Raw genomic sequence first — 23,656 nt, 5'->3', positions numbered from 1 at the left:
TGGGCAAGGCGAACACAATGATGCCAAAATCGCGGCTCTGCGGCCATTTTTTGCGAAGTTATTTACTAAAAACCGAACCCGTAACTTCAGTCACGTGACCTGACCTCAGACGCTACCGGTTAACCTGAGACCTTAAAATCGGGTACCAATCGCTGCGACTTGTAACGGCACACACGCTCGTTTTTTCCGCGAGGCTCTAGCTCTATTAGAAGCGAAACGGCGAGCTGGGGTCGTATCAACCCCTCCGAAACCCATTTTGTTTGCGGGAAAATGAGGAACTTATAGAAAGAACACCTTTCTAATTTTTTGCATGTCGATTTGCAATGACATGAAGATTATTTTGAAAAAATAAAAATGTGAAAAATTTTGGTCCCAAAAGTCATTAGAGGCAAATGAAAAAAGATAAAGGTTTTTGCTCAACAATGAAATTTTTTCTTTGGAATTTTTAAATAGTAATATTAATTTTTTGATTCATCGCAAGCTTAGTGTTGTTTACTTTTTGTTGGTTGCTTAACCCGTTCTTGAGTTATAGGCCATCAAACTCACCGTTACATACCGAAGTTAAAAAATGTAATGCAATATAACTCAAAAAGTTTTGATCTGAGAAGTCTGATATTTTGCCAGGCGTCTTTGGGGCCTATGATTACCCCTAGGACCGATTTTCATTAAAATCTGAGAGATGAGGGTGACGGGCCTGGTACGATCTATCGTGGAATGCCCCCACTCACAACATCGAGAAATGCCTTAAATCGGAAATATTGAATTTCAAAATTGCAGCATTTTGATTCAGAGGGGCTAATGCATAGAATTGACCTCAACAAAAACAAAGCGTAAACTATTCGACGCGTTTGAGCATGCAAAACTCTTGGCTCTGTAACCACTTAAGGTGAAGTTGTTTACCAGAAACCGATCCCGCGACTTGGAGCACTTATACTGACCTCAGAGTTTATCGGTGGACCTGAGACATTCAACTCGGGTACCAGTTGCTGCATCTCATACGGCTCACGCGCTCAGTGTTATCCGCAAGGCGCTAGCTCAATTAGGGGCAAAAAGACGGAGAGGCGTCGTAATCGCCCCCCCCCCTCGGCCGGGGTATATGCAGAAAACCCAAAATTCCGTTGAAGGTTAAGCACTGAAGTGATATATTATGATGCGAGAAGGTATAGGTAAAAACAAGTATGCACACGAGCGGATGTGAATTAAACTGTGTTTGAGGTATGCCTTTTTCATTATACATTCGATTTGCTTTAGTTATGGGTAAGAACAGATACAACCAAGAAGAGTGCCCCTGAAGAAAAGGTGGCGCACCGGACGGGTGCGATTTTAAGGTCCAAGGTCAGTCGGGGACCTCTAAGTTCGGATCAAGCGCTGCATGTTAGGGTTAAAACTTAGTAAAAAAATGGGAGCAAACAAGCATCCCGATTTTGGCAGCATCGTCATGCTTTGTCACGGCACTCATCCACTCCCTCGGCCGAAATATTAGTTCCTTTTTGTATGAGTTCTGGCATAATCCCGCACATTATGCTGCATGTTGTTTGCCATGAAAAAAGCATGTTCAGCTACGTTCTACGCAGTACGCACTAACCTAACCACCATCCCATCATCCACCACTAGCCATCACTTGTTGTCATCCCGTTCTGTGATCCGTTCCACCCCACACGAATCAGCCGAGATACTAGTCAGTCGGGCTAGCGCTATCCTCCCCTCCCTTCCTGACTGCACAGCGCTAAAACCCAGAGCCGAGACTTCCCGAGCGCGACCTCTGACCCCACGCGGTCCGAAGGGTCAGCCGATGCCTAAGGGCGCGCCGCGCGCCGGCCACCCGGATAGCCTCTGCCGAGTCTCCCTAGTCCCTTTCATACACCGTTTACTACGCGCTCGATTCATTCATGATTCTGTGTTTCCGCGTCCCTCTCGCTAGGTGGCACCATGGATGTCATAGGCGATCCCAGGAAGATTGCGGCCAGAATACCCCAAACGGCAGAAAATGAGGTTTTTGGTGGATATCTCGGAAAGTATTTGGCATACAACGATGAAATTTCACAGTCTTGTGGTAAATGTGCATACACATAATCCGGGTTGATACTTATGCATTTAAACATTATATAGGACCAGATATGACCGAAAAAGCAAAACCAACAAGACTTTTACTGGAGAGCCGTACATAGGTACATATGATGTATTTACCATGGAAAACAAAGGGTTAGAACAATATTGCATTTTATTAACACGGACGCTAATAGACTGTTAAAAGCATATTTTATAACAACAAGCTAAAACAACACAAAGACGCACATGTAACAGCACACAATGCGCGGTCATCTTATGACATCGCTTTTCACACATGATCTCGGTCACTTTCGCCATCACTGCAGCTGCTGCCGGGCTCCCCGGCAGCACGTTGACGAAGGAGAGCGTGCACCTCGGGGGACAGTGGACCGAGACGCTTGCTTCGTTCATGCCGCCTCTCTTCCTGGTGCATGCTGCTCAGCAGTGGATCGCTTGACACCAACAGACGGCCAAACAGGTCCGACATGGTGTTCAGTCTGCTGTTCTTCCGTGTGTGATGCAGCCGGAACAGCCGGATCTCCTTGTGCGTGGCTTCACTCGCCTCCTCACTCATCGCTCCTATTGGCAGGGCCAGCTCCACGGACACTGCAGCCGAGTGAATCAGGAGACGGTGAAGAGTAGGCGGCATGGCGTACCAGTGGTACAAGCGCACATACAGACGCGCTGTCTCGAGACAGTAGGCTGAGAGCGCAGGCACAGAAAGAGGCTCGCAAGACGTGACCGCCTCTAGTACCACGCGGAGCCGACGGATGAGTTCTTCGTTGACTCCCGTCGCTGCTGCAAACTTTTCTGGAGACTTGAAAGCTTTGCGGGCGGTGTTGCCGTCATTGGAATTGCCAGATTCACCACAGCGTGGTTCATCTGCCCGGAGTCCGAGCGATTCTCGTAGCCGACCTTGGACTTCCTTCTTGTGTGTTGCTACACTTTCCCTATCCATCTTCTTAACATTCCTGCGTGGTTCATCAAGGCAGAGACGATACCCCGCCTTGAGAATGGCCTTGAAGACTCTTATCCATGTATGCAGTGGGCTCAGGCCGAATGTCATGTTGCTGACAGGTCGCAGCATGACGGCATCGATGTCGTTGACGACACTGGGGAGTGCACCACACATGCTGCATGCCTGACTGCTCGTGCCGGTCAGCGCGTTCACCACTTTGGTGTCAACCATTGTCATCGACAGCCCGAAGGACACTGAGGCGCTGACGTCTTGAAGAGGCTGGAGTTCGGCTGTCTCCCTGGTGACGTGTGCTTCGACCTCCTGCAGCAACGCTGTCGTCTCCTTGGCAAACTCGATGGAGATGGGCCGACAGAAGCGTGTGGAGCTAGGCGTGCTGTTGCGCCACACGACAGTTCCATCAGCAGCAGAGAGCTGCAGAGGAACGAGAGACGTCACTAGAAGCTGGTCGTCATCCCGGCTCAGCCCAGCCTGTTTGTAACGGCTGTGGCTCGTGCTGCCGTCTACGCCCCACTTGACATCAAGGGTCAGTTGAGGAGCGGTCTCTGAAGCCTCCCGGGATGCAGCTGTCCATTCCTTTACAGGCTGCAGCTGCATCAGCCGCTTGGCGGTGTGGTGCAGCAATCCCTGCAGCGATACCTCTGCACGCTCCGGCGTCACCTGAATCTGCTCTGGAGTCGGCGTGCAGTCCGCCTTGGCTAGCCGGAGCTGATCATAGCAAGGGTTGATGTCAGCGCCCTGTTGTTTGGCGCTCTGCTGCAGCCGAACATACTGCCCCTTGCTGAGACTGAGGTCCAGTACCAGCCCAAGTGCCTCCTGAGCGGTATACCTGACAGGCTCGTGCTGGGGCTCGGCGAGCACTGCAGCTGCCAGTTTTGAGCCCGTCTCTGGCGAGCTCAGCAGCTCAATAGCACGTGCCACTGTTCTGTGTCCGTTGCTGTAGGCTGCTGACGCCGCAGCGAAGGCCAGTTTTTCCCATGGCTGCTGCCGTAGGTCGTGGGTTTCGCGGAGTTTGCTGGACCGCGAGAGCTCACTGAATGAGCGTTCAGAAAGAGTGGCAACTCTAGGCCTGGTCCGACAGTCATGACCAGGCAGTCATAGCTCCCCGTCGAGCCATTCGCGATTTAGGCTTAAAAACCTCGACTCACGGCGATCTGCAGCATTCCACTTGGCTCGCAAGTGGCTAGTAAAATGCGAAATTTTACCGGTACTCTCCGAGAAGTCTGACTCTGGAAAGGCCTTGCGAAGAAACTCACAAACTACACCTGCCGATAAAGAATTTACCCCAACAGAACGTGCCCATTCAAAAACATCTCTTTTCTTAATGCACATGATTCAGTTTGGTGCCCAGGAGCCGCTCAACGGACGACCTGACCTAGCCTGTTTACGAGTCGGAATGTCGAGCCAGGCTGCCCCGGAGCCTCGTGACCTAGCTGACGTCACAGGTTAGCCACGCCCACAGCCGAACAGGTCGAGTCAAGTGCACGTCCATTTAGACTTGTGCTACCGCAACCTGAATACTAAAAAAAAAACTATTTTGCATTACCACGATGTATTCTTCAACGGAACCGGGGGTGGGGTGGAGGGTGGGGGTGGGGGGGGGAGGAATTACCCTTTACATTTGGCTTCTAATTGGGTTAGAACTTCGGTACAAAGCCAAGCACGCTGCTCTCCCCTAACGAAATTCAATGCCACCCGATTCTAAGTGTTGGGGGTTAAATTTGGGTTTTTGGGTCTATACCGGATTGAGGGATATAAGTTTATTCCGATTCTCTCGCTTGCATTGCAAGAAGATAGGCACGCAAATAAGCATTAAACACCACCATGTAAGAGAAACTGCCGATTTTGATCGAATATGACATGGTATGACATCACAGCCGAGTGGGCTTGCTCGGTATAAAACCAAAAAATTCGATGTTATATGTCTAACAATTGTACTTAGTCATGCCAAACTCCTTTCCGATTAGTTAACGTTTTCTAGAGATATCTGCGAAAAACTTAGTACTTGCAATAATTGCGCACACCCCACGTAACGGTAAGGATTGAGAAAAACGTCTGTAACTCCGTGAATCGCAAAAAGTCGCAGACAATTTTAACAGGGTATTGAGAACAAACATTAGGCTACTAAGTAATGGTGTTTTTGTGGCCGGATCTCGCGGACAGTAAAACATGCGCATTGCCAAACGTTGTACACAGTCTTGAACTGATGCAGTCAAAAAGGTGTAATGCAAAATATTATAAAAATATAGAGAAGCTTCAAAAGTTGAAAGTATGGCATGCATATTACTTCGCAAGGAATGAGGTTTCAATAAAAATTAGAGTTTTCAATATATTCAACTTTTGTCTTGATTTACAGCTCTAAATATAACTAGGATCAAATCACGACCAGGCACCAGAGCTCAGCCTCTCCAAAAAGGTCGTGTTTGGACGTGTGTGGTTTGAAAGTGTTTGGCTTGATGTTACAAATAGTGTCACATTTCGGGTGCTGGGATATTTAGCTACAAAATACACCAGTATTTGTTTATATTTCCCACCATTTTGTTTCGGGTCCGTGAAGCGCTAGAAAGCATGGATCGCCTACAGTGCGACGGCGGCCTGACCTTACGTGACCCTTAGGGGAAATCCGAAGCCAACAAATTTTGAGAATTAGGGAGTTTGATTAGTTCTGTAAGTTTCATCTACCTTTGATAGATCTCCTTGCATTGATGGAGTTGCGATGTTGCGACGTCTTCGAGACCGTGCAGAGGTTAACTTATGACGCCATAGTTCAGTGACCTGACCTGACCTGAAAATGAGGTTGGTGCCACAAAATCCTACTTGAATCAAAGGTCAAGTATGTCAGCTTACAACTCTCCATCACCAGCGCGCTTACCCCTACTTTGCATTGCAGCCATGGTTAACCGCACATTTACGATAAAAGATTTGGTCTGTCCGAGATTCGAACACAGGACCTTAGGATGTGTCAAAAACATGGGGTCATATATGGACGAATATCTCGAAAACGGTTGGATGGGCTTGAACTTTTCGTCCCAAAAAAGTTGTAGCTATATTTAAACATACTTTATAGTTATGTGGCTGCCCACACTACCAGACCTTGAAAACCGAGCGCGAAAAGTCATTTTAACACGCAACCCTAGTGGGCTAGTAGGAAAAGTCACGCCCATGCTGCCATATAACTTTGGAGGGGGCTGGTTAAATCATCAAAGAAATAGGCAAAACACGCCCTTTATTTTTAAATGTTTGCGCTACTATTACTAAGTTTTTGTCCCCGGTAAGATATAGGATAGACTACAAATTTTCTAGAGGTGTTGCTTCCCAAAGCACGTTATCATATGGCGAATGATTTGGCTGTGGCACACGCTTGAAAGTTAGGGGGCAGGTCCCTAATTTATGTACACAGTCCAGGTGGTATATAGTGGTCTATGATGACTGTCTGTATATAGGCGAGGTGCTACTTTGTCTGATTTGAATCAGTGTGGATGTGATGGTCGGGGGCGGTGGACGTGTCTGCGCTGAGCGTGCTGACGCCGTTCGTCGCTGCCAGGACATGAAGGAGAGGTACGAGTCGCTGGCAGCCACCCGCGCCGACCTGGTGCAAAATGCCGTCAACCTGCAACAGCTGCTGCTCAAACTCAAACACTCCGAGGTGAGCCAAAACGCACCCAACAAGTCGAAATGTTTCGCGACAACTTTTATGTACCTACAGTGGATCTAGTAAGGATCTCCAGACGTAACTACAGGGTCTTTCATAATGAATGTTACTTTTGAACATTTAGTTAGGAGCTCTTAATTTATCACCTCCGCGTGAATTTTATATGCTTATTGTTGCAAATTGATTAGGGAATTGTCCCAAAAAAATAAAAAATTCACAACGCCAATTTTCCTTCACGGAAAAGCAGAGTATGTCGACACCACTAAAACGCATTACGGATTACGGTCGACGGACAAGTCTTCATCCATTGGCTCTCCCCTGGGTCAACACTGAACGGGGTGGCTTACCTTTAGGCTGCTCAAGGAATGTTTCTGCCTCAGGTCAGGGTCAGGGACAAGGTTCAAAGAGACGGCCTGTGGTTCCAGCAGGATGGTGCCACAGTGCACACCATGGCAGCTGTTGCGCCAGTGGCTGATCGATAATTTCGAAGAGCGGGTTATCAGCCGCCTCACCGAGCGACCATGGCCACCACGGAGTCCTGACCTCTCCCCGCTGGACTACTGGCTTTGGGGAGTCGCATTGGCAGATCTGAGACAAAACCCTCCTGCAGCCATCCACTGTGAACCACAGTGGAGAGGTTTACTGGAAGCCTGGACCCAGACGTTGTGAGGCGCGGGGTCGACACCTTCGTCAGAGGGCCGAAACGTGTGCCTTAATTAAGGGCGATACAGTGGAAAATTCCTGAGGAGCATTAAAATGAAAGTTGTGTGTGCAAAAACGCTAATGTGTTTCTGTTTCATGTGATGGTACATATTACATGAGGAACATATATGTCCTGAGAAATAGCTCTTTCAAAAGTAACACTCATTATGAAAGACCCTGTGGATGGCGTTGAGCCTTAGTCGAGTCCATGTGATATTCGAGGAGAGGTCACTACCGAGCTGGGCCCGATGGGGGGTGCGCGGGCGGGGAGGGTGGCGAGGTCACGGTGCGGGTGACCTGTCAAACAGCCCCGGCGCGGTGGGTCACTGCCGCAGGCAAATGGCGCACTCCTGCGCTGTTCCATATCGCGGTGGTGGGCCGGGCGGCCGGTTAGCTTGGATGCTTGGAAGGAAAGGATAATAAATGAGGCATGGGTTTGCTGTGGCCGGACCGGTTCACCTGCTGTCAACTAGGATGCACCCAAAGTAAGTAATGCCATAGTTAATAAATAACTATTATTTATTATTTATTACATTTACATTTATTTATTTAGTTATTTCTTACACTATGGTAATGCAAATGTGATGTTGGTAATGCAGCTGGCAATGGAATGCCAGCGAATGATCCGAGCGCCCAGTAGCTAGTTATAAGGTAATCCTTATTATCATAATCGTAAGATAATGTATGTCTCCTGAAATTTTCATTGAATATAATTCAAGCACTAGAAAGATCGTATCGTTCGCCAGTTCTTTGACCGGCTGGCGTTTTTTTTTGCGTCTTGCGTCCCTTGGGCAAATAATTATCACGGTTTTTTTTTACTGGTAAGACTGGCCTTTTAGGTCGAATGAAGTCGCTAACAGAAGATGAGGAAAAGTGGACGAATACTACCTTTTTGCGCATGAAGTCTTGAGTTAAAAAAGCTTAGTTATTATGCGTGTAAGCTAAAATAAAATAAGATCATTCAATAAAAATATTTAACCCGAAATTAGCTTCTGTTTTGTCTGACCATGATTGCGTGTAAGATCCCGGTCTAACCTGGTTCAAACCGGCCCAACCTGGTTCGGCTCCCCTTTTTAATATAAATTTGGCCTGAACCTTTTGAACGGAAGAAATCACAAGGACAGAGTCCCCGCTATGCTGAGCTTGTTGCGTTGACCCTGCCATCTGCCCTCCGATCAAGCAACTCCTGGTCTATGACAGAATTTAGAGTCCAAGTTTTAACGTGCGCACATAGCCGCGCATGGCCGGTCCCCTCACTGACTTCGCCTGGCAGCGGCCTGCCGTCAGGAGGCTTAAAAACGTCAAGCGCTGGTCGCGTTTCGAACCCGGACTTTTGAAACCAGGACGTGCGCTCTCACCACACGGAGTCGAACGCTTCGTAGCGTCGAGGTTGGGTAACAGCTATGAGCTGAATGTGATGTCGTGAGTTCGAGCCCCACTCCCGGGGCTAGTTTTATCTAGACACGAACTAAAAATTTCCTTCTACTGCAACACAGACAAGCACAATGACACCCCCCCCCCCCCCCAATATCCTCCCAATAAAGTCAAAAGTGTCGCTTATAAATGTTAGCTAAGTTTCATTTTTTAAGAAAATATTTTTTGATCATTTTCAGTTTTCTGGAGCCATTTCAACTCTGCTTTCTATTCTGATTCTCTTCGACCCGATAAAACCCACGAAAACTGAACTTGCCAAATGAAAAAATATCAAACTCAAATAACAGTTTAGAAAAGGGCCTAAGACATCGTCATCATGCAACTATCGACTGAATAGTTGCATGCTATGAATACGTGCTAGATTTCAATTATCATTGTTAAACATTTTGGCTGGAACTGGCACTGCCTCTCGCTTGCCCATTTGTTTGAGATAATGATTCTCTTCAGTCGCATTCTTCAGTCGCTGGTTCCACATCAACAGGATACCACCATACCGGAGTGAACGCACCTGCAACCATCATCCCCTCCCCTCAGTCTCCGCGCAGTGGCGGTCGGCCCTGGGCGGCCCACTCCCGGCGCTACGGACGCCCCCATGCGCCGTGATACCGCGTCACTCCCCCTCCCTCCTTCCCCCACAATGACCGGTGACCTGACTTCCCTCGGGATTTGGACTCGCCCTACCCCGACCGTAGCGCCACGTGGTGGCTCTGGAGATCTTAAATAGACCCTCTGTACTTTTGGGTCATTCCACGTCAAATCGATCACGAAGGTACCCGACCCCCTTTGATTTTGATGAAATTTGGTATGCTCTTAGCACCTATAAAAACAAAAACATCCAGCAAGTTTTAGACCTGGATGACCTCTAGGGTCGAAGTTATAGGTCATGAAAGGTCAATGATTTTTGCCGACATTGCAGGTTTGAAGTGCCCATTGCTCTGTAATTAAGAGTGCAGGGAAGCTGCGGTAAGCGCCATTAGAGAGGCAGTTGATGCAGGCCTTATAAATAATTTTGTATTTGTCGATGACCTTTCAATGACCTTTGACCTGACTAGGTCAAACTGAGTATTTTTAAATTTGGCCATGTTCTGTATCTCGGATGCTGACGAAAATTTAGCAGAGGATGTATCATAGTATCGAAAAGAAGTGGCGCAAAAATATTTTTTTGGGAAATTATTGTTGAAAAAGAAATAAATCCTTATATAAGGCCATGCGCCGTATACGAAATTTGCCCTGAGGCTATTTGACGAATGCCGGCTAATTTCGTGCTCCTTGTTGGTCCAATTGGGCTAAAACTTGGTATACGCAATACCCTGTTGGTGTGCAGCACATCAATGTATTGAAAAAGGTTTGACTTTATAGGTCAAAGGTCAAAGGTCATCACCAATTGACGTCATACCATCTATATTTTCTGCATGCGATTTATCCACTTTTTATCGAAAGAAAATTCATGCGTTGTTGTTGGTCTATAAAACTGATGAAATACTACCAGCCATGTATCGGAACAACTTGAATACCTATCACATGAGGTCATTAAAAAATATTTTTAATCCGCGGATGACTGGGAGGATACAAAGAGCCCCCCACTCGTTTTTCTACAATATCTTCTAAACCACTAGACGTACCAACATGAAATCTTCAGTACCTTCAGTCGCATCGATTTGACACCTTGTGTCCAAATAAAAACGTCGTAGCTATCATAGGTCGGCCGGAAATCACGTCGGAGTGACGCATGTTAGTCTGAATTTAATGCAAAACAATGAAATACAGCTCGTTGCCTTGTCAGCGTGGCCACGGACCTTTTTGGTATGTTCTGGCGTTACCCTTTTTCCATTGAAAAAACGTACAGAATTGAAGCTTACTTGAACCCAAATAAAACTGGCGCAATGTGTACCGCCACCTTCAGCCTCAAAACGTTCCTTGTTTCAAGCCCTATCAATATCAGTCGGCTAATCGTGCATTTCTTAAAAACTGAAGTGGTACCTGGGGGGTAGAAGCACCCAAAGTCGGGTCTCTTTAACATTGGGTTGGTGGTGAAATTCTATGATTTGGGACTTTGCTGGCTTCCTCGTCTTACATTATATCAGTGGGTACGCCACCTTCAAGCTATACTGATAGAGCTATCAATTCTAAAACTACTGATGCTTGTTTCGGCATCATTCGACAAATACCCAACTGGTACCTTGGGGGTAAAAAAAAACGACTGGAAAATATAGAGGAAGGTCATGGGTTCAAATCTCATCGCCGACGGAGTTTTTGCGTGTTCGGGTATTAACCCGCGAGTTTTTTTTTTGGGGGGGGGGGGCGTTAAAGGTAGTGTGCCCCCTTCCAATGATTTCCCATTTTATTTTTCCTAGGATAAGAAGCTTGTGTTTTTACCTAATATTGCAAAAAAATCAAAAATGTGCCTAAAATAGTGCTTTTTTCGCCTAAAAGTTTATCGGTTTTTCGATATGTATAACAACTGTAGTGGGCTGACCTGCAAACAGGCGTCGGCAACAATCGCGAATGCGGCGCACATGTGACAATAAGCAAAGGTCATTATAGAGTTACGACGTACGGGAATGAGTTATCAGCTGTCTAATCGTAGACAACACAATAACCCTGTTTACATAGCATTTAGACATTTCCCTAGCTGGCTTAGAGATATCACAAAACTGGCCAGTGACCTTTTGCAACTACACAAGTGACTGTATTCAATGCTACGAAGAGCGCTTTCTCGGAATTCAGGCATAATACATCAATAAATTGCAATAAATAGGTCATTTTCGGCGCGAAAAAAGGGTACTATTTTATGCGTAAAAAGACTATTTGCAAGCACCATATCTGCTGCCATATCTCCCTGCACCCCTTCGTAAACACTTTGCCATATTAGCTAAATCAAGCTATATAAATCACAATATATGCAGATATTCTTTACAAAAACAAGGTATAAAGCGATATATAATATAAACAAAAGTAAGATATAAAAGGCTGCAAAGAAAAACATCTCAGAAAACAAGTATTTGACCCACCACTAATATCGAGTACTGCTGTCTCTTGGCAGACAGCTCTGCACTCTGATTGGCGGAAATCAAGGCTAACTAGTGCTGGGCAACGAAGTTATGACCAAGTACAGCGTCAGCATGCTCAGGAACGATGATGACGTAGTTGGGGGTGGTAGATTTAGCGGGAAGACCCACCAACAGATGATTTCCTGTCTTATTACTGTTGGCAAAAATAGCGAAGTTGTGTTTATCAACAACAACATTAGGGGTTCTTTTCTGAAAATATAAAAGCATTCATCAGACTTTTCTAAAAACATCAAAATATGACTTCTAAGTGGATCACCTGAGCCGCCATAAAATAGCTTGAACGCCGTGGCTCCCTAATGACGTCATTTTCTGATGAGCAAATCAGCGCCGAGCAAGGCTTACTCTGATTGGTTAGAGAAATATCGAGAGTTTTATGTTGAGGGGACCGGAGTGCACCTTTGGTTAGGAATTTTTCACGGCGGTGGTAAAATCCTCTGGCTTACGCTCTGGCTTGTCTAGCAGTGCCATCTATAATAGAAGTCTTCAACTAGCAGTTTGGCACTTATGATCGCCTAGATGACGCTACCAATCGGTTTAGGTATTTGTTTGACTTGATGAATGAGCGCAACGTGATTAAATAGGTAATTACTGACTCTCGAATCTGCTTAGAAAGTCATTTAGAGCGTATGTGATACTTGTTACAAATATCTTACGCACTCAGTTTCTGCTTCGTGTTTTCCATGCCTTTTGAATCGATCAAGAAAATGTCACTGCTCACAGTGCTCAGAGGTTGAAGGTAAGCGGGAAAAGGGGTGTTACATATTTGATCTTTCTATAAATGAAGGTAGAATCAGGCCCATGTCACTCCACTTTTGATCACATCATAAGGGGGCCTCAAGACAATAATGGCGTGGTGCGCCACAATCGCTTCCAAGTTTCTGCCAACAACTGTCATTTTTGAAAATATTATTTTGAAATAAAGCTACAGATAATAAAAAAAATATTGTAATAAACTTGTTAATCATATCAATACGTTATCTAAAAACATACTGAAAAATGATTTATTTATAGTAAAAATATAAGCTCGATGCGTTTTTACGTTGCTTTTCTGCTACTGCAGAGGGTTTTTAAATCGCCTATATCTTCAAAACCGGCCATTTTTTAGCATATTGCTGCTCTTTTTTGTCGCTAGAAAATTAGTTGGGCTTTCGAGTGACATCAACGGTTGAGCAATATGTGAAAAGAACCATCAATAATCTTCAAATGAAGTTTGTCATTTTTACGTTGTTAAGGAATGGAGTACCCCTTGCGAGCATCAGGGATGACGTCACTCAGGATCTGTCTCTGATTGGTCGGCGGGGGAGTGACTGTACCTTCTATAGATGGCCTTGGGTAGAATAAGAATAAATGCAATCCGCTAAATATAAGCTGCAAGGAGTGGATGGAACTCAACAATCAGCTTTATTTTCATCGCTTTCATGGAAACAACTTAGTCTTATGTAAATGTTGGGTAAAAACTTTGCAATATTCCACTCATATGATGCCCAAATGTACGACATACAATTCATTTGAAGCCCATGCGTCGTTTATTATCAAAACTACATAACATGAAGAGCATCATAAACTTGGCAGGCTTTTTCTATTTGGTGGCCAGAACTCCATTACCACATTTCTGGATTTTGTATTTGCTGCGCAGCATTTGTCGACATGGCGGAGGCCGAACACCTGAAAGTAGATCGAGCTGGCATGTGAATCTGGCAACTCCTATGTAAACGGGGCTAATGTCGAATTTAAACTGTAAGCCTGTATTGGTATTATTTCTTTAATTTGGCTGTCGAACATTAATTTATGGTTTGAAATATTATTTTATGTAAAATAATTGATATGAAACAGCCGTCTCTAAAGTTATGACCCCATCTCAGCACATGAAAGTGGCAGAAATGACAATGATCAGCTGACGCATTTTTCTTGGCCGAAGTCAGAGCGCGCGGCCCGACGCACCGCCACCGCACCACAAAGTATGAGCAGAGGCCACCTGCGGTAGACCGCGCCCAAAGCCAGGGCCCCGCTAACGTGAGGTAGCCGAGTCGGGGCAGCGTGCGCTGACCCAAGCCTGGGCCGCGGCTTTGGGCGCGGTCTACCGCATCCCCGGGCAGCGAGTTACCTAAGTGTGGAACTACCCAGCGCCGAGCCGGCCGGATGACGTCACACCACGGCGAGTGCCGGCGTGGCGGCAGACTGGCCGATATTGGCATGATCTTAACTTGGCGAAGAGGCATCGAACGCCAAACGTCTGCTGCAGCTATAAATCACATTTCATTTTAGTGCATTGTGTTAAGTGTTTCTTCCATGTAAATGAGCTATCAAGTCCTTCAAATACCTGATGTGTAGGTGAACTTTCCTGCATTTAGTGTGTGATATGCTATGTGGATTGAAAATTGGGGGCACATCAGACACGCTGCGCAATGGATTCTGGTATTGCTTGGTTGATTCTGGCTTTGTGTCTTCGTGCAAACCATTGAAAGGTAGGACGTCATTTTTAAAGGCTGTTAGGTGCACTCAAGCGTTTAAAAATAAGCAACTGCTCATTGAATTTCTGGCGAGTGGTGGTGGAACGTTCGTCGTTCTGTTCGCAATTGAGTAGGTACACTCGGGGGCAGATTGATGTTCCACAACTCTTTATCCACCGGGTTCCTATGGCTCAGCATTGGCAGCAGCCGCCTGGTACCGGTAGACTGTGCCGCTTCACTTACTTGTCAAGCGGCACAGCCTACACACACCGTATGCCACCGGTCTGGGTCGGTGGCTGTAAGGCGATGTGGGCCGCCTGTGACGTCAGCGCAGCGGTGAGGGCCGAGCCCGGAGGCATGGCTCGGGTCGGCGCGGCGCGGCGGCTGGCGAGGGCTGGGGAGTGAGGTGGGGTGGGAGCACGGACCATCGCGCGGCTGAGCGAGTGTAGTTAACTTTCGCGTCTCAAGGCGCCAATTATTCTACCTAACAATTATGCTAAAGTAGTCGTTAAAATGTCCTATCCCCAAGACAGCGCTATCATCATACTTGCCATGCACATTACGACACACTTAAACGTGACATTGGGACAGCCGATAGAATTTATATCACACGTGCATCGAGTTGCGGAGCTACATTGTTTTTAACAGATATGTATTAAGGCCTTGATTGAGCTCATTGGTGTCTATTATTTCGCACAGCAATCGTCCAGAGACGTGGGAACTGGGGTTTTTGGATAGCGCGGCGTCCCAAAGCAACTCTTATGTTCCTCTAATGTGTGGTCGCAGCCACCAATAGCAAACCGTTCCATCTAGGAACAAATAAGTCGCGCACCTGGGACGGTTCGAACCGGGTTTCTCCAACCGGTCACCCCACGACGCTAGCGTTTATCCACTGAGCTGCCGAAACCAGCGACCACCCGCCGCGGTCAAACGCGATCAAATGTCACAATACTGTCATTGGCGGTCAGCGGGTGAATGTCATTTTGTTTTGTGCGGACAAGGACCATTCTCGGTAGCTCAGTGGATGAACGCTCGTGCCGTGTATTGGCCGGTGGGAGAAGCCCGGTTCGAACCCCCCTGAGTGGCCGACTTTTTGGCTCCTAGTTGGAACGGTTTGCTATTGGAGGCTGCGACCACATATTACAGCAACAGTAATAATCGCTTTAAATTGGAGCGTTGGCTGCGGCACTACTCATAACCCCCAGTTCCCACGTCTCTGGACGATTGCCGTGCGAAACAATAGACACCAATCTGCTCGATCAAGGCCTTAACACGCGCAGTGGAAGGGTTGCCAGTACTACGCCCAGTGGAAGGGGGGGGGGGGGCGGATGTCGCCCCCCCCTAAGATCTCAGCTCCCACTGGAGCTAGAAAGACGAAATTTGGAGGGTAGGTGGGGGCCATGGGGAACTCTGTTGTGTGTGAATTTCATGACCCTAGGTCAATATCTTCAAGGTCAAATGAGGTCAAATGTGGTCAAATCTGCCATATTAGCGACTTTTTTGCGTTTACACGCCGATAACTCAAAAAGTTACAGGCCGATTTTCTTTTTTCTTTCACTATACGAAAGACCCAACATTTGTGAGTATGTAAGGTGAATTTCTAGTTAATCCAACAATAAATATGGCAGTTAGAAGCATAGGCGGCGGAACGGGGAGGGCACCGGGGCACCGTGCCCCCCTTTGATTTTGGCATTTTAACATTAGCCCTATGGGCGTTGCATGGAAAGAATAGGACCAAAAGTCGGCAGTGCCCCCCTTAATTGAAGGTGTTCCGCCGCTACTGGTTAGAAGCCTGCTAAGGGTAAGATGTCACCGGCTGAAGCGGGATCGGCCGACGCGGGAAACGCGGCAATCACAATTTTGTGTTTACACACTCATAACTCAAGTTGTTACCGGCCGATTTTCAAAATTCTTTGACCATATTATGATTCCCTGTACATTTCTCAGTCTTCTCACCAAATTTGACGCGAATCTAATATAATCAGCGGTAAGGAGCGCGATGTAAAGACGGAACCGTCCCGCCCCGGCACAGTCTACAATTCAGGCGGCGCGTAACGGCTAGCGCCGGCCGCCTCGCCGCCGCGCCGCGGCGGCAGGATGTTTGACTTTACATCGCTCTTACTGGAAAAGTTGTGAACCGATTTTCTTATTTCTTGCACGACAAGATCCGCCATTCAATTCTGGGCAGGTAGCCAAAATTTCACATTAATATTTTGTTTGCGGCGCGAGTTATTGGCGAAAAACAGGAGGGGTGGGCGAAATCCGCCCCCCCCCTTCCACTGCGCGTGTTAACCCTATTCCTGGCGGGGGGGGGGCCTCAGGAGCCCCCCTCTGAGGTTTTTTGGTTATTTCTCCCAAACGCGTTGAGCTAGGAAGCTCAAATTTTCTGACTTTTCCTAAAAGGCTTCTACGCAACATGTCTGAAAATTTTGAGTTGATCTGACCTCAGGTCAGGTCACCAGAGGCGGTTTGGTGACCCTACCTCAGAAAAGTTTGCAATCACGCCAGAGCTAAAGTTTTTGACCGATCAATTTCTTCTCTTCAGGGTTTAGTTAGGGTACCAGTATGTGCAATTTGTATATCTCGGAATTTTGATATCGGTGACCTAAGGTCAGGTCAATTTCGCGACCTCCCCATTATAAGTCAATGGGGGGAAAATCAACTCCCTGTTTTTACCACTAAAACGGGTCGGAATGGCCCCATATACCATACATGACTTCATATACGATCAACCTTCACTACCTTGAGGTCTGTTTTGCTGTTGGGCAGCTGTGAGGTCATGTGACGTCATCAAAGGTCACCAAAGGTTTTTGGCCAATATCTCCGTACAGGAACAAGATACAGACGCGTGGATGGTCTCATTGTGTTCAGCTCGTCAAGACGCATCGAATGATATACATGATGACCTCGAGGTCACGTGACCTGAGGTCAACCTTTGACCTTGACCTTTCGAGGTCAACATATATATCATTCGATGCGGATTGACGAGAGGATCACAATGATGCCCTTAGTTTGTTCCTATCTTGACTAATTCGAAAGTTATTCGAGAAAAACTCTCTCCATATCTAGCGCCGCCATTTTGACTTTTTCGACCCCTGTGACGTCATCTTTGACCTGACCTGAAAATGACCTTTGTAAAAATTGTAGATCTTGGCCGTGCGTATCCGATGCCGTTTACCGCTTGTCGCCATCTTGCTTCGTTCTCGAGATCTCAGGGGGGGGGGCCGAATCGGCCCCCCCCCCGCCAGTTTCTTGTCCCGGCGGAGCCCGCCAGGAATAGGGTTAATACTAATATGTTATAAAAAATATAGCTCCGCACCTCGATGCACGAGTGACATAAGTTCTATCGGCTGTCCCATTGCCACGCTTAAGTGTGTCGTAATGTGCATTGCAAGTATGATGATAGGCGCTGTCTTGGGGATAGGACATTTTAACAACTGCTTTAGCACAACTGTTAGGTAGAATAATTGGCACCTTGAGATGCGAAAGTTAACTACACTCGCTCAGCCGCGCGATGTCCGTGCTCCCACCCCACGTCACTCCCCAGCCCTCGCCAGCCGCCGCGCCGCGCCGACCCGAGCCATGCCTCCGGGCTCGGCCCTCACCGCTGCGCTGACGTCACAGGCGGCCCACATCGCCTTACAGCCACCGACCCAGACCGGTGGCATACGGTGTGTGTAGGCTGTGCCGCTTGACAAGTAAGTGAAGCGGCACAGTCTACCGGTACCAGGCGGCTGCTGCCAATGCTGAGCCATAGGAACCCGGTGGATAAAGAGTTGTGGAACATCAATCTGCCCCCGAGTGTACCTCCTTAGTACCTACCTGCAGTGGCAAATAACTGGGTCGTGGTCAATTAGGCATGATTCACAAAGTCCCTTAACTTTTATCAGACTAAAGCCCTTAAAATGTGCAACAGTTGCGTCTTTTCGCGTTGTAACTTGTATCGGTTAGCAAATGGGAAAATTTGCATCTTCCCGACAGCCCTATATTCAAGAGTCCTTTTCCATATCGCATCATTCCAGCACATAATTTTCAAACATGGGTATCATGACATCCCCACAAAAAATGAAGCAGTTTCCTTCGGCTCCAATGCGCCGCTCGCCCAGGGAGACTGAGAAGGGAATGTTATACTCTCGGCGGTCCAGTCTGCATTCTGCAGCACACTCAAATTTTGCGGACCCCCAACGCATGACTACACGATTCGTATTGTTGTGAGTGACTGTGACGACAACAAATGAATTCACTGGTGGTTTCGGAATAATTAACAGGCGGCGCTGCCCAGTGTCTCTTAAGATGAATTACAGTGGCGAATGCATTATTGCAGTGAAGAAATGGATTGAGCAGATGACCAACCACGCTGTATTGCCAAATTAACATTACGCTTTACATTTTCATTAGGCAATGATGGAAACAAAGGACTTGCGACCCTTCCGCCTAACATATCTCGGCAGAATACCCCTGAGTCGGCTAAACTGCACTGCATCTCTTCAAAGCCTAAGCATTTCACAATTTACCACTCAGCTATTCACAAGGACAGGCTTATAATTCACTGCTCAACTCCTCTTTCCCTATCATCTTTTTTAGCACCGTCAATCGCCATCTGCGCTGTCCACTGTCCGCCGAATAATCCGGTCTTCTCGAGTTCTCCGGCAGGGGTTTCCAAACTCAAGCGAACTCGCGAAAGTTTCGCGTATCAATGCGCAAGATCTGTACAATTGAGTTTGAGAACCTCTGGATTGGCTCCGCGCGCCTGCGCTGCGCCGTTGGTCCGGCCACGGATCATAGAACGGATAGGCAACTCCCCCCGCTGCCCATTGTTATCGGTGTACCCGCGGAGCGGGCTGCCATCTAGCGGCGCGGATATCTTCACTAAGGAGGGGAGCCGGCCGGTCTCCGCACCCAATGTAAAGGGCACGGGGAAACGGGTGGGAACCATTAAATTAGAGAGTCTTTAACAGCTGAAATGTTACTAAAACATGTCAATGTTAACCCTCGGCCGTATTGGTGTTTTTCCAGCCGCGAACGTATAAGCGGGGGGGGGGGTCCGTTGGACCCCCCCCCCCTTGCCGTTTGGCCACTGATCGAGCTAGAGCTTCGCGGAAAAAACGAGCGTGTTGCCCGTGACGAGAGGAAGCCGATGATACCCAATTTTAAGGTCCTAGGTTATCGGTTGACCTTCCAGGTCAGGTCAATGACCCAAAGGTCGGGAAAATCGGGACCTGTTATAACGTCGTAAAGGGTGGCTGCTATGGATTTGCTGGCCATAAACATGACTCAGTGGCCCACGGGTCCTGTTTCACGAGACGCTCCTTCCCGTCGCTACAAGGTATCGACATTTAGCCGGTTTCCATTAAAACGGCAACATTGTGAACAGTTTGCTAATGCTTACGTTTCCATATGAACGGAAGCGGTCATACCTTATGATATTGGGTAGCAGCGTGCCCCTTAGTTTTGGGCCGGCCCCGAGGCTGGTTGAGCCACGGACCGCCTTTTGTCATTCTAATGTATCCCTGCTATCCTCTCATCCAGTGGCCCTGGAATAGGGGCTTGTTAACCCTCGGGGGGGGGGGGGTGTCCGTTCGACCTCGACCCCCATATACGGGCGAGGGTGAAGGTAAATTATGTACCGATTAGGTCATGGCCTGATTTTGACCGATCTGAAATTTTGAGGTAAAATTTTCAAAATAACCTATACAGATTAACCCTCGCCGGACCTATAAGTTGTCTACACACGCATCGGCCGAGGGGGGGGGGGAGGTACGACCCAATGGTATATTTTTTTTTTGTTCGGGTGAGGTCAACTTGAGGTGTTGACCTCGGGTCAAAGTCAGGTCAGCGCCTCCCCAGGTCACAAAGCTGGTCGAAAGAGGTCATGTCGCATACTTCGGCAGGTCTTTCTGAGTTCATTGGTGACTTTACCGACTCGCTGGCTCAATTTGATCGGGAGTTATCGACGAAAAACTTATGACCTTAGTCACATCAACAATGCAAAAGTGAATTTCGGACCTTGCAAGGAGTTAAAGAAATTACGATTCCGTGTGCTTGATATAGTTTGAGATCGTTCCCGGTGCTAAAATAGAAGTTTTTATTTTCCCTATTTTTCCCATACCTAATGGTGAGGTCACGTGACCGACCTGACCTCATGTGACTTAAGGAAAAATCCGAGATATAAAAGTTCAGAGACCTCTGGAGGATACTATATCCTTTAAATTTCATCTATTTGTGCAAGTTCCTCTGGCACTGAGGACGTTGCGAAGCTGCGACATCTGAGGACCGTACAGCGGTTCACTTATGACGACATAAGTCAGTGACCTGACCTGACCTGAAAATGCGACTAAAGTCGTAAGATGCAGCTTGAATCAAAGGTCAGGTATGCCAAGTTTCAGCTTTCTAACGCCGGCACGTTCAGAGCTATCGCAAAAAATAAATACTATGAGAAGGGCGGCACCCGCCCTCCCCCTCGGCCGGCTAATTCATAGAACCCACGCCGCATGGCTTTATGCAAGAATATTTGTGGAATTTAGAGATTAAATTTCATCTTTAGATGAAAATCTATCAAAAATGTATTCATGGAATATACATTGGAGCCCTCAACGATCGGAAAAGTACCAAGTTTGCTAGGAACGCTAGGTCGCCCACCTGGGTTTAAAAACAACGATTTTCATGACAAAGGATACAAGCTGAATTTTTTACCCGTCTCTAACGATTCTTGCCATTCTCATTTATATCATAGATATCTTCTAAACTAGCTGAGAAACCATATTCCGCAGAAAAATCACCAAATTAGCTCCGACACGACGCCCCCCACATGCATAAGGCCGGCCGCGTCCTTAGTGAAGATAGTTCACCTAAATGCCCACCAGGTGGCAGGGGAGACAGGTCGCCGGGGGGAGTTGCCTATCCGTTCTATGATCCGTGGTCCGGCCAAGTTCGTGAGTGACGTCATGCTATAAGCGTCATCCCTCGACCAAAGTCACCAATCGGAGCCCTAGAATTGACTTACAGTTCCACACTTCGGTAACTCGCCCCCGGGCAGCCCCGGGCTATCACATGACACCGGGAGGACGCGCGGCCCCGGCTTGGGTCAGCGCACGCTGCCCCGACTCGGCTACCTCACGTTACCGGGGCCCTGGCTTTGGGCGCGGTCTACCGCATCACCTAACGGGCTGTTCGAAACCGCAGGAGTTGATGATGAACGGGTTTATCGAAACTTGATTGGATGAGCCTATCGGTAATAGCGATTTCAGTGTGTGCATTTATTGTTCATAGTGGTGTGAAATGTGGTTGGGGTACGACCGACAACCCGTCGGGGCGAATTTCGCACTGGGGTACTCAATATTTGAAGAATTTAAGACGTTTCCATGAGTTTTGAAGGTATGGATAAGTTCTAAAAATCCGGTTCTCCTTATCTGGGCCATTAACTCTATACGGTCCAGGAAAGCTGGCACACTACCTTTAAACGCCCCCACTTTTTTCGCCGGGCCATAGCATAAAAACGGTGCGCCGCAGGCGCGCCAAATTCTGGGTACCGGTAGGGAATTGATTGAAGTTTATTGTGACAAAGTTTCAAAAAAATCGGTCGGAAAATTTTGAGATATCGAGGTTTTAGTGACGTCATGATTTCTCAGTTTTCGATCAAAAACGGCATATGTTCAAAAAATCATATAAAATCACAGAATAGACATACAGACATGCCGTAAACGCCATTAGACTGCCAAAACCATGAACAATCAAATGGCAATCTTCGATTATTGATTATCGTTCCACATTTTCCAAAATCTTGAACTGAATCTTGGCAATTTCTCGCGAGTACTTGACGACCATGATACATGAATTTCTTAAATTGAACTTTTTGAGCCAAACACGTACACTAGAAGTGGCAAAATGTGGACCCGGGGACCCGGTCTGGACCCGGATGGGTCCAGACCGGGTCCACCAAAATATTTGGCCGGGTCCAACCGGGTCCTATCATTGCCCTGTGCTTTATGGTAAATGTTAATATCTTTTATGCTTTGGAAAACATAGTTGATGCAGTTTCCAGTCCATAAGTCCCAATTCCAGTTTTGAATTTTAATATTCCTGCAGATTGGGCTACCTTATACCTATTCTGTAGCATACTGGTCAGTCTCGCTTCAATTTCTTATCTTGTCACCTACTCATAAGGGAGCTCACTCGGAGATGCACTGGCATGTTGATCGCACTAAACAACTCACTGATGGTCATTCCAAAGGCTGTAATTCCAACTATAGTCCAGGCCAGGCGCGGATACAAGGGGGGGGGCCATGGGGGCCATGGCCCCCCCCCCCCTTGGCCTATTTTTTTCAAAAATAAAATAAAAAGTTAAAAAGTTAAAATGCTGAAAAGGGGGCCTCCTGAAAATAAAGTGGCCGAAATCCGATGACTTTTTTTTAACCTACCCACTTAGTTATTTCTTAGAAGACTAGCTGAGAAGACTTCTTTGTTAGAAGATTGGTAAAGCTTTTCATAACTTGGAGGTCTCTTATACTCACAGAGATGACCACTTTTACAGGGCCTCCTAACCTGCACAGAGGGCCTCCAAGCCTGCACAGATGTTGAGATGTTGCCTGAACAGCTAGATAAGCTCAATAGACGCAGTTTTTTGGGGGGGGGGGGCCCAACAAGTGGGAAGATGGGGCCTCCAACAGGTGGGATTATGGGGGGGCCTCCTGGTTTCTAATGGCTCCTCCCTTGGAGATTTTCTGGATCCGCCCCTGGTCCAGGCACTGGTGATTTCAGCTGTTCGATACTGCATTTCCATTTACGGATCATGCAGCGCACAGCAGATGAAAATGATCCAGAAGGTTATCAATTTCTGTGCCCGAGTGGTGACTGGAATGGGTCGTTATTCCCACATCTCTAACGCCGTGCTGGGCTGGATGAGTGCCAAGCAGCTGGCTGAATATCACGCTGTTAGCGCTGTGCGGTCAGCTGTAGTGACGGGACTCCCGGAAATAATGTGTCACATAATTCAGCCACCCGCTAACAATCGACACACGCACAACACTCGCGGAGCAGAGCACTTCACTCTTCCTCGCATCAGAACAGAGTCTGGCAGACGTAGACTCTGCTATCGCGGTGCGGATGTGGCTGAACAAGTCGCGCATACCTGTCGGTGACAGGCATTTTCGTCGGAAACTTAACCCTCGCCCTGGCAGGGGGGGGGGGGGGTCGATGCGACCCCCCCCCCTAAGGTTTTTCGATGATAGCGTAAAAACGGCGGCGCGCAGCGCCGCCAAATTTGGCACAGCCTATGGGGCAACCTTTTTACATATGACCTGAAAATTTCAGGTCCGGGTGACCT

General features: G+C 47.4%; 1 protein-coding gene across 1 annotated transcript in view; it reads left to right on the top strand.

Moving 5' to 3' along the window:
- The window catches only part of LOC122383834, a gene marked incomplete at its 3' end in the record, with an annotated part of 232,149 nt that overhangs the window by 158,183 nt on the left and 50,310 nt on the right, over window positions 1–23,656 (top strand). The window contains exon 4 of the mRNA XM_043370633.1: window positions 6,570–6,671. Coding sequence (XP_043226568.1) covers window positions 6,570–6,671 — 102 coding nt within the window. The remainder of the gene's footprint in view (window positions 1–6,569; window positions 6,672–23,656) is intronic.

Source organism: Amphibalanus amphitrite, unplaced genomic scaffold (genome assembly GCF_019059575.1).
Source record: "Amphibalanus amphitrite isolate SeventyFive unplaced genomic scaffold, NRLGWU_Aamphi_draft 000013F_arrow, whole genome shotgun sequence".
NCBI classification, from domain to species: Eukaryota; Metazoa; Arthropoda; class Thecostraca; order Balanomorpha; family Balanidae; genus Amphibalanus; species Amphibalanus amphitrite.
The sequence above is the reverse complement of the archived record's forward strand: the minus strand, read 5'-3'. Positions and strand labels throughout refer to the sequence as shown.